Source organism: Mya arenaria, chromosome 14, assembly GCF_026914265.1.
Source record: "Mya arenaria isolate MELC-2E11 chromosome 14, ASM2691426v1".
NCBI classification, from domain to species: Eukaryota; Metazoa; Mollusca; class Bivalvia; order Myida; family Myidae; genus Mya; species Mya arenaria.
In genome coordinates this window covers 5,205,945-5,221,586 of record NC_069135.1, presented here as the reverse complement: position 1 = coordinate 5,221,586, position 15,642 = coordinate 5,205,945, and the positions used below count along the sequence as shown (strand labels likewise).

General features: G+C 35.0%; 1 protein-coding gene across 1 annotated transcript; it reads left to right on the top strand.

Annotated features, from left to right (window-relative positions):
• The first annotated feature begins 4,488 nt into the window (after window positions 1-4,488).
• Window positions 4,489-9,960, top strand: LOC128217894 (dual specificity tyrosine-phosphorylation-regulated kinase 2-like). Its single transcript, XM_052925330.1, has one exon. The coding sequence runs from the start codon at window positions 4,705-4,707 to the stop codon at window positions 6,391-6,393; it is 1,689 nt and encodes a 562-aa protein (XP_052781290.1). The 5' UTR covers window positions 4,489-4,704; the 3' UTR covers window positions 6,394-9,960.
• The last annotated feature ends 5,682 nt before the right edge of the window (window positions 9,961-15,642 follow it).

Here is a 15,642-nt window from a genome sequence, read left to right as displayed (position 1 = left end):
ATGTTGAATCATCAACAACAAATTCCATGTGTAATGGTTGCAAATATGTCGACCGTAATTTTGCAGCAGTGTGATGGAGTACTACTTCATGTAAACATGTCCCCACTGTTCAACCGTTTCAAATGCATGGCCGCATACAATTATTTTGTTTCCAACATCACATGTTTGTGTTTGTTTGGAATCTTCTTTTTTCATGCACTTTTGTATTTTTAAAAGCGATGAAGTCATTTCATTCCTTCCCGAACGTTTTCCTACATGCTATGTAGGGTTAATTTACCTAGATCAACCATTTTAAAGCAAGTTTTTTGCAGGATGTTGAACAAACATCCTAATGTGAAACTACCAACACCAAAATGGCATGTATTCATTTTGTCTAATGGTGACAAATACGGAAATCTTGATTTTCGCAATCGGTTGAAGAACTTTGACCTATTTCCCCTTTCAATGACAGATACGTCAAAAAAAAATATTAGTGCTGTTCAACCTTTTCAAAAACGATATTCGCATGTATTATTGTATATGTTTTAAACACCAGTTTAGCTTTTAATGTCGTTTGCCACAAAATACACTATATAACGTATATAATTATATCTATTAAAACAGTAAAGCATTTTTTTGTAATTTGTAATCAACATCTTTACCTCCTTTCAATATATATAGTTTTTGTCTATATCAAAACCAAGAAAAAAATCTCTTCCCATACATTTTTATACATGTTATACATGGTGAACTTCAGCAACTGCCAGTCGAAATTGACTGATTTTCCAAGCAATTAGCTGTGCATGTTAACAAAACATTTCAATAGTACAATAAAAACTGCAGGGACAAGCCGAGTAGTAGAAAAATCAAAAACATGCCTGTTTAGGGGCACAAGGCAAGGGCCCAAACGACGATTATGAACTAGACACAAACATATACAAACCACATACACACTTACAAACACCACACCAAACAATACACTCGTCAAAATAGCTACACCGATAATTGATGGGATTATACCGCCTATGAACGTTTAGTGACACACGAATTCACTGAGGACAATGTCGAATCTTCAACAGTAAATCTAATTTAGGGTGGCGGATATGACTTCCGTGATATTAAAACTTGGTGGTGCAATGCTGGCATTTTGTTTCCGTTTCAATACCAGTTAGAGGGGAAAAATTATTAAAAGTTGGTGTTGTCCAAGCTTTTCAGCAATCATGGCCTCAACAATAATTTATTCGTTTGAATGGACAATAATGTGAAGCTGCACATATATATATATATATATATATATATATATATATATATATATATATATATATATATATATATATATATATATATATATATATATATATATATATATATATATATATATATATATATAAAGATGATTAGGGCATATAGGATGCTGCTGCATTTGTTTGCATATATGGAAGGAGCAAAAATGGTTGCACGTCTACGTAGAGATGAAGGGAACAACATGTGGCAGGTTTTTCAGCGATGAAGAGGACAAATAGCGTCAAACTGCCGTTTTATACCAAGAGCAGACGGTGGAAACAATTTATTACAAAACGGCAGTTATATATTATAGGGTTATCATAAATAGTCACAAATATGTTAAGATGCAGTTATACGTAGAAACTGAGTGATCAACCAGTGTGCAGTTTCTGTAGAATTGGGCACGCCAAGAAATGTCTGTTGCAATTAAATGCAGAGGTGTAGTTCTTATTCGATTTAAATATTGATAGGACAATTAGTGTCATACTGAAGTTATATAATGAGATAGATGGGGCAAAGAAGAAACTAGTATCATGATGTTATTCGTTGTAGACGTCAACGGTACATATAAAGCTGCAATTCTTTGGCGAGATTATCAGGCAACTAGATGCTTCTAGGCTGCTGTACTATGTCAAAATGGAGAGGCACTCCGTACAGGCACCAGTTCTACACTTGACGAAACTTACAATTGTAACAAGTTTAATTTTGAAATATTTTAGGAAAGTCGTGTGTACGTAATTCAATGACAATTTCAGTAAATACATTATAGACGTACACTGTTCACTGAACTTTTTTAATTAGTCAGCGTAAAAACATGTTAATTTAAATATTTCAACTTTTTTAAAAATCCGGTATTAAATGTATGAATTATACTTACCTATCGTATGCACTAACAAATCATTTAAATTTGACTAAATGCACTCGAGTGTAACGCATCAGCCGTGTGCACCTTTCGCTGGAAAATTTCTCGTGCTAATCCGTGGTTTTCCTACACGATGATCTACACTCGGTCAGTGCACATTTTATGAACTAAAAACAACAAAATGGCAAGAATGACCATAGAAGAGCGTGGTAGAGCGGTTGGAATGGTTGCAGCTGGTCAATCTCTCAGACAGGAACCTTATCAGATTTTTAGGACGTCATTTCTTTACGAAACTTATATTGAAACATAATGTGGTGTTCATTTTATGACATCCTCAAAGTTTGACCTTTTCAGGCAGCCCGAACTTTCCAGCAAACCGGAAGTTTGACGGACCGCCGGCGGAATCCTTAATCTAGTGATACCGCACGCTAGGATGGGTACACTATTTTGAGTCATTTGAGACTTCGTTTTCAACCTGCCACGTCAACAGTGAGGCAAGCCTTGGGTTCACATGGTATAAATGTTACACCGCTGACTGATCGTAATCGCCTCCGCGAGTTCGGTATCAGATTTAGACGATCAAGAAAAGGTATCGTATTACACCAAAGGCATCGGCATGATCGGTGGGTGTGGACGCGACGTCACCTACGATTCACGCAAAAAGATTTGTTCCAATGTCTTTTTGTTGATGAGACGAGAGTAAAGTTGCAACAAGCTGATGGCCGGGTGCGGGTCTACCGTCGCCGAGGGGAACGGAACCACGCGAAGTGTGTAGTTCACACGATTAGGGACGATTCGGTGGTGGCTCCGTAATGTTTTTGCAGACATTTCCATGCACACCAAAATGCCATTGGTCAGCAACAAACAACAACCTCCGGGTAATGCAATGGCCAGCAAGGAGTCCGGACTTGAACCCCATAGAGCATGTTTGGGACGCGCTCAAATGCTCCATTAGACAAGAGCCACAATCAGGTCATCTCCGACAACTCGAGCTGGTGGCGGTGCATGCACTGATTGTGATTCTCCAGGGTACTATCCAAACATACATTCGCTCCATGAGATCGCGCTGTCGGACAGCGATTGCTGCAAATGGGGGCTTTACAAAATTTTCAATAAATATTTTGTGAATTTCTAAACTGACAGTGGTATTAAATGAATTGGCACAGATAATTCACTTTTAAAATGATTTAAATAAAATGTTATGTAATTGTGTCAGACGAGTCGATCTTTGCATCCTGATAAAAAACTGGTCCACTATCAAATAGTTTTTGAGTTATTGTCTATCAACTCGTATGACTAATTAAAAATGTGGCTCAGTGTATATAATTATTTCCACAGTTCCATACTTCGTATCAATACAACAGAAATAAAATACATGTATAAAATGTGTTAGTCAAAATATAAACATCTGTTTTTGTTTTGTTTTCAATAAACTAATCATACCTTTCGTTGCTTGTTTCACAATATGCTCTTTATAACGTTGCAAAAGGAACCACTTATAGAATAAATCACACCTAAATACTAACATTCTGACTCATTTATTATTTTGTTTATATTGCAAAGAGTAAATTCATGTCTAGGCAATGTACCTTCGATAAATATAAGAATCTTGATTGTAGAGGCATTTTGTAAATCTTCATTATTTTCTGAGATCATAACTATATCGTCAGCATACAGAAGTACAAAACATTTCTATTAATATCTGGTCATCATCATGTTGGTGTTTTGTATAACCGTTCCATTATCAATAGCACTGGACAACATCATGAAAATTGTGATGATGTTGAAAAAAAAAAAAACTTAGGGAGATAAACTTTCTCCTTGTCTGACCCAATACAATATGGAAAGTTATAAGAGTGTTCCATTTACTCGAGCACAACTCTTAGCCTTTTCAATTTTTTCTCGAGTTCAACTGTTTTCTATATTAAACAATAGTGAACTTTTACTTAAAGAATCAAACGAGGCTTTCGTTTCTTTGCATGAAAAACAACTAATTTAACTTATTATTGCCTTTCTGTAGGAACAATAATTTCGGCGAATATTACTTTCACAAACAGTATATGATTTGATACTTGTATCGTTGTATAATATACACAATTCAATTTGTTTTTCATATCTGTATTATTATTATTTTATAAGAGCAGTGTTTTTTTTTTTCAAATCATTAAGCAAATTGATCAAGTACTTACAGGTAACTTACCGCGCATTTAGTGATGTTCGTTATATTCGGGAGTTATCTCCGGTGAGAATTTCAGAAAATGGTGCTTCGTAACCAAAAGTTTTATTAGTAGTACTTAACCTGTACACAATGTTTTTGTCACGTGACCACATGTTTCCATGACGTAACGGGACATGACGTTTTGACCAACCAGAGTCTCGCTTGGCAACGATACCTCCATTAGTCTTTCGAAAAATAGCAACAGCGTAGACCAACATAAGCAAACAGAATGTAGCATAAGTGGTGTTAAACATTGACTTATTTTCTGTTAATTGTGCACAAGGATTTATCATCAACATGTTCCATCGGCGCTAAACATATCGGATAATTTAAGGCTGTGAATTGCCGTGTTTATCGGAACATGTCAACTCGCGTAAAACCATTGCCAGTGCCTGTACAAAGGACTCGATCTCTTTTGACTACAGGCGACATGTACACTCATACAATCGATGGATCCCATCATTTGCCTCCGATTTCAAGCCAAACGGTAGGTGGGGCATCTCATAGCGCGCATGTGGCTGCAGCAGGACCAAAAGTAACTCAACTTTATGAAGACCATAAGCATCATGAAAAAAGAGAGCACAACCAACATGGCGTCGTTCCGGAAGAAACAACGAATATGTCGGTTGTCAGGCCCAGCTCCAGTGCTGGAAGTGTTGGGTCAAAGTCTGGCTCAGCAGCAAGGAGGAACAATTCTATGAGCCCAGAAACGGCAATGAAGCAGTACATGCATAAATTGACATCTTTTGAGCATCATGAAATTTTCAATTATCCAGCTATCTTTTTCGTTGGACAAAATGCTAAAAAGAGACAAGGTGTGGTAGGTGGAGCAAATAACAATGGTTATGATGACGAGAATGGCTCATACATACATGTACCACATGACCACATAGCTTATCGTTACGAAGTTTTGAAAGTGATAGGAAAAGGAAGCTTTGGTCAAGTTGTGAAAGCCTACGATCACAAGGTACAGTCCCATATAGCGTTGAAAATGGTTCGTAATGAGAAGAGATTCCACAGACAAGCTCAGGAAGAAATTCGAATTTTAGAACATTTGAAGAAGCAAGACAAGGACAATGCAATGAACATTGTTCACATGTTAGAGCATTTTAGTTTCCGCAATCATATTTGTATAACATTTGAATTGCTCAGTATGAATTTGTATGAACTGATTAAGAAAAACAAATTTCAAGGATTTAGCTTACAACTAGTTAGGAAATTTGCACACTCCATCTTGCAATGTTTAGATGCTCTTTACAAAAATAGAATCATACATTGTGATCTCAAACCAGAAAACATCCTCCTGAAACAACAAGGAAGGAGTGGTATAAAGGTCATAGACTTTGGTTCCAGTTGCTACGAGCATCAGCGTATTTACACGTATATCCAGTCAAGGTTTTACAGAGCTCCAGAAGTCATTTTAGGAGCAAAGTATGGAATGCCAATTGATATGTGGAGTCTTGGCTGCATTTTAGCAGAATTGCTAACTGGGTATCCACTGTTTCCTGGAGAAGATGAAGGGGACCAACTCGCAACTATCATAGAATTGCAGGGCACACCTCCACAGAAGTTGCTGGACCAATCAAAGCGGGCACGTAACTTTATTAGTTCTAAAGGGCATCCACGATACTGCACAGTCACAACATTGCCAGATGGCAGCACTGTTCTTCAGGGTGGACGGTCACGACGCGGCAAAACTAGAGGCCCTCCAGGAAGCAAAGATCTTGTTACAGCGTTGAAGGGAACAGATGATCCTCTGTTCCTTGATTTCATGCGCCGATGCCTTGAGTGGGACCCAACATCACGTATGAATCCTGGTCAGGCCCTTAGACATGCATGGTTGAGACGACGTTTACCTAAACCCCCACCAGCAAATGAAAACCGACAGGACTCTGCCAACAGGAAAAAGATTGGTACAGCGAACACTAGCACCATAGTGTCTAAAATTGGAAGCTCATCTAGCGGAAAGGCCCGCCAAGCATACATTCAGGACAATGACCAAATGTTGAACGCTAGAACAAAATTACCACAGATTGGTTCTACAATGTAGAATACTTTTTGACAGAACAAATGTTTTGAAATGCAATCAATTATCTTTTACCCGTCCACATAATGCCTTACTCAGATTAACAACAAATCACTAATTTTGTGATGTATCAAAGTTTTATGTGTGAGTTTGAAAACATCAGCGCAAAATGTGGATTTATAACCTGGAATTAATTTGTGATACTTTACCAATTAATAAAGTTAGTTTTGAGCATTCATCAATTGTTGTGATTTTGTACTTGTTCACACAATGTGCTGTTCAGTGGAACATATTGTTCAATATAATTGTGCTTAGTGGTTGTGTACCTGTGTGTAACAATGCTGATGTTGTTAATTGTTTAAGAGTGAGAGGACTTTATCAGTATTTATTTTACATGACATTAACTTCATTCTTGGGTGAACTTCCTAAGTTTCAATTGAAAAATGTATGAATTATCTTGGGTGTACAATGTATATCATGCAGATATATGTTCTAATTCCATAAAACCACAAGATTATTTATACAGAGCAACATAGAACATATAAGTCTTTAAAACTTATACCTAATCTGTGATATTTTTTTTTTAAATTATGATAATGTGTTTTGTAACTTTACTATTTGATGAATATTATTGTACATATTTGAACATTTTAAACATTTATACTTATAAAAAGACTTCATTGCACATTTTGTATGTACACACAACACAGTGTCTTTAAAGTCAATAAGATCTTAAACAGAATATTGTATAAAGAAATGATTCTTTTATTATTCCTTTTATGCATTTAACTTTCATAAAATATGAATAATTTCATCTTTGGTAAAAGATTGAAACACGGAAGGCCCATGAAAGATTTTTGTTACATATCTACGAAAAACTGCCCTCATTTCACATGAATGTTTTCTAGATTTCAATAAGAAGTACTGTATTTTTCATGGAATTCACATTTAGTAGCTTGATCGACAGGACTACACCACTTCTTCCTTTTTCTCTGCTGGAAACATCAATGAATTTTCCAATAATGAGGTTGTGCCTCCCTGTGTGCAGTGCTAATATATGCCATGGCCACAGCTCACTGTTGTCAAGACCAAATGCTTTGATTTAGCAACTAATGAAATGGGCTGTAAAATATTCCTTAGTCACTGATGTATTATCTCTAATAGTAAAGATGTTTTTTATTCTCTCATATCAGTTACTAGTATATTGTTTTCTCCAACATGATGTTGACCTTAACATTAATGTTTTTAATTTTCAAATCAAATAGCAGATATATGGTAATGTTGAAACAGTTTGCAATGGTGTATTGTTGATAATCACTTTGTCATTTTTCTCATTATATTCTGATTTCAGTATAGTATAATCTTTGAATAGTTTATATTGTACGGTTTAGGTCAAATCATTTGACATTAGCTTTATGAGATTTAATTTTGTGTCAGATTTAAAAAAGATACATTGAATGACTAGTATTGATAATTTCAAACCTAAGCAATTTCAAGATTTTATATTGTCTTCGGAATATTGACTTCTTTACAGTGTAGACCAAATTGACTCTGATTATAAGATTTTATAAAAGATAAATATATTGATCAATTTGTTGGTTAGCTGTAGTTTTTCAAGTCATGAAATCTTTTAATAGCTTTCCATGGGGTCTTTCTCTTAAACACACATGCAACTTGAAATAGTTATCTTTTGCATTCAATATTTCATGCCTTAGTGTTAGCTTTAATGTTCACCTGTGCTTGAGTTGTAGACTTCTAATTTTCGAAGTATTTTCTAGCAGGGTTTTATCTTATAATTTTCTTCTTTATCTTATAAACATGAGAAATTGTTAACAGATCTTTTTCATATTCTTGTCTTCAACAGTGTGAGAAATTAATCCATTGACTATTGATTTACAGTCTTGTTTTAAACTCACATTCTCATTGATTCTTTTGTAAGGTTCATTGTAAAAGCTCTGTAGGGTAATTTAATATGAGAAGTTGACTGTGGTTGAAGTCCTTCAATCTATGGAAATGTCTGACAACGTATTGATTAAATGTATAATGTTTTATATGAAATATCCTTTTAGGACTACACTGATACATGTGCAGATTTATTAGCATAATCATTATTTCTCAATTACGGAAAAAGTTCTATAGTGACAATATTTATGGTTCAAAGCTTACTTAACGACCTACCGGGTATGTTAATTTAATCCCTGTATGGTCAAATTATTTATATTAATGATGTAGGTATTGACACATTGATACTTTAAACTAGGATCAAAAACTTACTTCATTGCAACCATATCATTTTAATTCATTATTATCAATAAATTGTATAAAGGAACTTGCATTGAGAAATCAAAACAGTTGTAAACATTTGTATGTCTCACACATGTGACATGTGCTTGGTGTATTCATACATTCTTATTTAACAAAAAAATAATGATTTTGTACTTTTATATTGTAAGTTCATCTTAGGGCAAACAAAAAAGATATAACTTATTTCCACATGTAGATGGTAGATACATTAATAATGACACAGATGTATACATACAATGCCTACTGTTGAAATGTCAGATTCTTATTATGTTTTCTATATTTATATTAATTTTAACCATTATCTATTTTAGTGATTTTAAATATTTTATTGGCATTTATTTAGTATTTCGTAATAAAAAAAATCCTGCCATTTTCTTCAGAAAAACTCTCTCTATGGTTATTTTTTGTTGACACAGTTGAACAGTTTTCTACTCCCAAGTTTCTCTTTTTATCCATAATTGATGGGACTGTAGATGAAATAGTCTATGTCAGAGATAAATCAATCTTTCATGATATTTACTATTCCAATGCTTGCCAATGCTGTGGTGTCCTGGTTTCCAATAAACCTGTCTAAAGGTGTGTAACTAATTACCAGTTGTGAACAATTCCCAGCAATGGTAGGGCTCATCTCTCAAGAAATATAATTTATATAATGTTGATAATCGATTACATACTTTCTCCTTTCTTCAAGTCAGTATTTAGATATTTATCTATTGATCCATCAATGCAATTTTTTGCAACATTTGTTTTAAAATGTTTTAACATAAGACAGAGAAGAAACTTGCTAAGGGCACGGCACGCTGGTCTTATTTTACAATTTTCCACTATTTTTAATGATGAAGTATTTAGGAACCATTTGTTAGTTTGATCTTGTTACTGAATTATTTTCATGATTTTATTAAGGTATTGGATGAAGATGTCAATGAATCTATCACTTCTGTTGTTATGTTGTTACAGTACTTCTTAGTTTATGTATATTTTGTTTCTGTTATACTTAAGTTTCTGTTGAGGATTGTATTCTTATTTAGGGAGCTATGAATTCTTACTGATTGTATTCATGAAAGTGTTTTACTATACATATTAATATATAGCCTGAGATGAACTTTGAAATGAAACTGTATATAGCATTTATATACTTCTGTGAAATGTCTTGGTTTTACATGCCAAATATTTGTGAGTACATTTGTATCTTTTGAATATTTTTCCATGATGTGTTGAATGAATGATTGACAAAGATATTTTAACAAAAAAGTGTAAAAATTTAAACTATTAAATGACACTGCAATATTTTGTCTCTTTGTTTCTTTATAAGGGTGTTTTGTAATCAACGGTTTGTAACAGAAACATGTGCAAGATGATGTTGATGATGATAATGAAAGCCTTATGTGTTAATAGTTCAATAGGAATGAGGAATAAATGTAGCATGGATGAATCACTAACGGCACTAAATGGGTTTAATATCAATAAAGATGATGATTGTGGTGGTGGTGGTGGTGGTAGTGATGATGAGATGATGATGGTGGTGGTGATGATGGAAGATGATGATGGTGTTGGTTGTGGTGGTGATGAGATAAAAATAATGAGTGTAGTGGTGGTGGAGATCATTATCACCCGACGATGATGATGTTGATGATGAGATTACATCAACGGATGATAAAAGATTATGATTGCTGTTTAATTGGTCACTGAAAAAAGGTGGTTAATTATATAACTTTCTTTTCATCTAACATGCTCATGAGTACATACACATTGGACGGTCAATGTCCGAATAAGATTCAGTTATAAGTGTTGTGACGATGTTAAGACTAAGTACGCTGTACAAACTAAAGCTAGTTTATGATGCGCTTTAACAATACGATACATTGGGCCGATTGTTCAGAACTTTTTTAAAGTTAACAGTATTATAAACTACATTGTTGTTAACTTTCAAGTGTCAGATGTTTCATGACGTGCAACTACATTTAAATATAAACAAGTACAGCTGAAATCATTGCCTCAAATATTGTTAGAAATACAGCAGATAAAAAAGTGATTCCATTTAACTTCCAGAGCAGTAAAGATTTTAAACTTAACAACGATGACGTTAACAATGGCTCGATTGTTCATAACGTTGTTAAAGTTAACAACATGATTAGCGACATGGTTGTACACTTTTTATGGTGAACTATTTGATGATATGCTCATTAACTTCAACAAAACAAGTACAGCTGAAACAGTTGTCTCAACTCTTCTATCTTCTTTATTTCCTCCATTACTGAAGATATACAAGCTATGTTCAAACTATTACAGTATACATATTATAAATGAAAGAGTTACATAATGTTTAAATAAAACAACATGGTGGTGCACAATACATCATAGTTAAGATAATATGTGTAAAGATTTTGCGTGTCGGTTAGGTACATACATTTACACATGTATATATATATTTCTGTAAGCGTCAGCAATATGTCATGCGTGCCCTACGCATTGCATCCCCTTAAGGGAAATTTTAACACAGTCGTAAATTAACTTAAATGATCGTTTGAGGAAAACAAGCTTTTCCTCTTCATTTAACAGTGGTAATATAGGCGCACCGACGAGTCTTAGTAAAAAGAAAGTTCCATCTAGATGCAAGGAATTGCGTCCCAAAAACATGAATGTCACATGTAAATGACGTGCGTAATGCCGATGATATTGTTTGAAAGTTAACAAGGATGACGTTAATGACGTTGTTAACTTTAACAAAGTATTGAACAAATGGCCCAGTTACCTTAATATAACATTTTAATGTCGTATTTTTCATTATGGTATGGGCATTTTAGTATCATGGAAAAACATCTCATTATTCTGTATTTATACTACTGTAACACATCTGTCTGTATTTTCGGCCGGCTGCCTTTTATTACAAATAAACATGATTCGTATTCAATGTAACGACTGATAAACCAAGCTGTTATATATTTAACTATAAATATTCAACGAAGCAGACTTATTACTGTTTCACTATGCCGGGAACTTCAACACCAATGCTCTGAAATAATACACAATGTCAAATTCTTCATTAATTTACAAATTCATGACTTACAATGAACGTAAAAGGTTTCATGGAAGCTGATTTATGAGGGAAGCAGCGGCCCTGTTTAGTATTCCTCAGAAGACAAATGTGAATGATTTTACTGTGATAATGATTGGCTTTTGGCCGCCTTTCCTAGTACGTTCCCTGTTAACCGAATTGTCAACATAATTAGAATAATTGGCTTGCTCCTGACAAGTAATTCCGTTGTGACAAAACCTCGGCGATATTTCCAGTTGTTTGTATGCCCGTATAACAATAATTGGATAGCTAGTTTGGCATATTCCTGATACCATTCGTCCGAAAGAGCTGCCCAAGACGTCACGCGTGTTGTGAATTAAGGTATCTGACCCACAAAGAGTAAAACATTATGTCTGGTGACTGTGTTTTCTTGGTATCATCTGGAAGGGTTTTTGTCAGAACGATATAATAACAATTGCCTAAAATAATATAACTTTTTGCCTAGAAAAATTGCGAAATAGGGCATTTCTTGTTCGATTTCAGCTGAAATCATTGAAAGGGCAAATGTACAAATCCCAATAACTATATGTATTATGCAACATTATGTCAATTATTTTACATTTTCCTTATAAGCAAGTCATTTACTTTCAAATGCTACCAACATTATGTGGTCACCAGGCCTCTTAACATTGTTGTTAACAGAGTTATACGAAAACTGACTAGCTTATGGGTCGGAGTCCTTAATTTTCTTAACTATGTTACGACTACTAAGTTATTTAAAGCGTATTCTCAAAATTAGATTTTGGTCTGATTTCTTTACCTACATTTTTAAAGGACACATTAACCTTATTACGCAAAGATGGGATATTACATACGTGGGAGTAAATTCCTTTAAGTGTGCAGATGTCTTAAGTAAACACACATTTGGTCCGACTTTCTACCAATGATTACAATAAATGGAATCCTGATGTAAGTTTAGGGACTTCCTTGGTACAGTTCTATTTAATAATATTCATGATGGCTGCTTCATCCATGTGCATAAAGCAGAATGAGGTCAGGGAGTCAAAAAGAGAGGACGTTGCTTAATAATTGCACCGATGGGTCTATAATAAAAAGGGAGGGGAGTGGAACCGACTTGTGCTCCTCGAAATGGTTACATTTAAGCGATTGGATTACAGAAAATTTATATAGAAAATATTCGAATTCCTAAACTGCGTTGACACGTTTTCTATAGGGAATATGGAACCCTAGCCGAAACCCCAAACTGAACTGAAGACTGAAAATTCCGAAACATCTATCTAGAGGTTTCAATTTTCAATCAGATGACGGTTTGTGCCGATTACTTCCTTCAAGCAAACAAAGTTCGCACACAATTGTTCTTTTACATTTAACCCCATCAATGCGACCTTGACCTTGATGATGCATATATTAAGTAACGTCATCTAATCATGTCGTTACAAAGCAGACCATTTGTCATTTGGTTTTTAAAGTTTTGGATACACTGTTAAACGAATGGATGCTATGGAGATAACAACACATTCGATGATATTTAATTTGACCTCCTAATGCGACATTGACATTGAAATGTTGTAGCTAAAGAGCTATCTTACCATCATGAAATCTTCAAAGCGTCTAAAGAGTTACCTATAAAAACGGACAAGGGAAAATGCTCTCTTATGAAGTGTAGGCTAAACCTTGAACTTATAAACCTTTGCGGATTCACCGAGCCGACACAACACAACAGCCACCCAACCCCAGCATGTTAACATTGAATAGACACGTGGTGTCTTGTTGTGGTGTACTTATGTCAACCTAAGTGAAATATGTCTTGGGTACATTAAAAACTAAGAAGTGAAGCCAGGATCGGACGGACTCAGGCGGTTATATTTCTACGTGTATAATAGAAGAGTTGCAGTTTCATTTTCGCCCATTCACTCTGTGGGATCATGTACTCGATGTTTGATCGTACGTGTACCTACTAAAAGTGTAACCTTTCTTCCACCTATTCTGAAAAATCAATGAAACCACGTCAATAGTTTACTGGCCTGAATTGCGGGTTAAGCGAAAACCAGTGTCAAATTTGAAAGTCTATGATAAGTTATCCTTAATGCTCGTTTACCAAAAATATATCGTTTGATTCGTAAAATCATACATGTGTCCATAAAGAAAAATAAAATATAATTATTTTTCGCACTACACTTTTCTATACCTTAAAAATGGGCCTCGAGACCATATTATAAGTACTCTTTTTCCGAACATAAACATTGATTTACTGAATTGTAAACGAAGTTGCATTTTATAATGATCACACCTTGTTTGTTGTATTTGTTTTTGCCTTGGATACTGTATTGAACTGGACAAATAATTCATTAGCTGAATCAGAGAAGAGTTACCTGAAACTACCATCACAAGTGTTTCAATTGTTTATCATTTCAATATACATTATATATTTGTAAAAAAAAGAAAGTCTTCGATCAGTATTTTCGTCCTTTCATTAATTATTTTCACATTCCTGTCATTGATTAAACGTGCCTTGAAAAAAATCCTGGTTTAATTATCTTGAAATCGGATCAACGGAGACGGAAATTGCTGCATTTTTATTAATACTGTAGAATTACAGTTCGTGACATTCAGAATGTGCATTGTTATCAAATCACGTGCATTTTCTCCCCGCTAGTGAATTAGACGGGGGCGCACCCGGCAAGCACCCCTCTTAGATTGTTCAAGTTTACTTTGTAATCTCAATATCCGCGAAACAAAATGAAATAATGCACTTGAATGCAGTATTTCAGACTCAAATTGCTCAAATATGTTTTAGGAACGACCTCAAGTCCCAATGAATCCATTAAACCATGTAAAGTTCTGTTCGTATCCTCTGGGAAGGGGACATGCTTTCTTAGTTGCGTTTCAGTAGCGCGCCCCTTGTATTGCGAAATTCTGAATCCACCCCTGCTTCATTCTTTAGTCGACATTGCTTGGAATATTCTTTTACTTAAAACAATTTACTGAATTGTGTGTGCTGCCTAAACCATGATTATTGAAAAATTGCCATCTATGAGGAACAGATCTGTTTCACACACGAAGAACAATATATAAATTAGCCATAAGTGTATGTTTTGTTCCATCTATGAACATGACTAAACGATCAGCGGTCAAAATGTTGCGTACCTTTATACCAATGCTATCAGGCAGTTGACATTGTCAAGTTCTTGCACAACAGTTGTCTTGACGGATATGTTCTAGTTACTGCACCCGCTACTCGAGTAGATGAATATGTACGCGAGTTATATGATTTCAAGAACGAGTGTTGTAGGGGGAGTAACTGGTTTGTGACGGGGGGTCAAGGACACCGTTCAATAACTAGCTTGCATTAAGTGAACAGCCTTGTAATTTGTTTGCGTTCTAATACATGCACTGTTATAAGCTTCGCCAAGTTCTTATAACAGTTCAGATATAGACGAAAAAAACACACTCCAATATGAAAAGTAAAATACCATGTTTCTTCCTCCTGTTCTGATGAACAGTTTACGCCTAGTACCCTTTATTGCATAAGTTTTATCTTTCCTGCAACAAAAAAACATTTTTAAACCCCATCTTCATAGAATACACCTAAATCCAGAAACCGTTACACTCGGCTGTTTTTCTCCTGAGATGCCAAGTCCCAATATGTACGTTTATATGTGTTTCCACCGGAGTGGTGGCGATGCCCCCTGGCTGACAGTAATGCGAGCGGATCAGTAGGAGGATTGGAAATCTCAGACGTTAATACTGATGTCAAGTGCCTGAATACCGAACTACAATTCTTCCAGGGTGTGGTTCCTGGATATTTCTTGAATATTTGAACCGTGTACAAGATTTGTACAGAGTAGCTCGTGATCTTTCAGCTTGGGTGTTTTTCTTTTGTCCGTATCATAGCGTATGTTCAGTTTACTGCAGACGGGTTAAAAAGAGCA

Coding starts and splice junctions, on each gene's coding strand:
- LOC128217894 (XM_052925330.1), top strand. CDS start 4,705: ATGTCAACTCGCGTAAAACCATTGCCAGTGCCTGTACAAAGGACTCGA.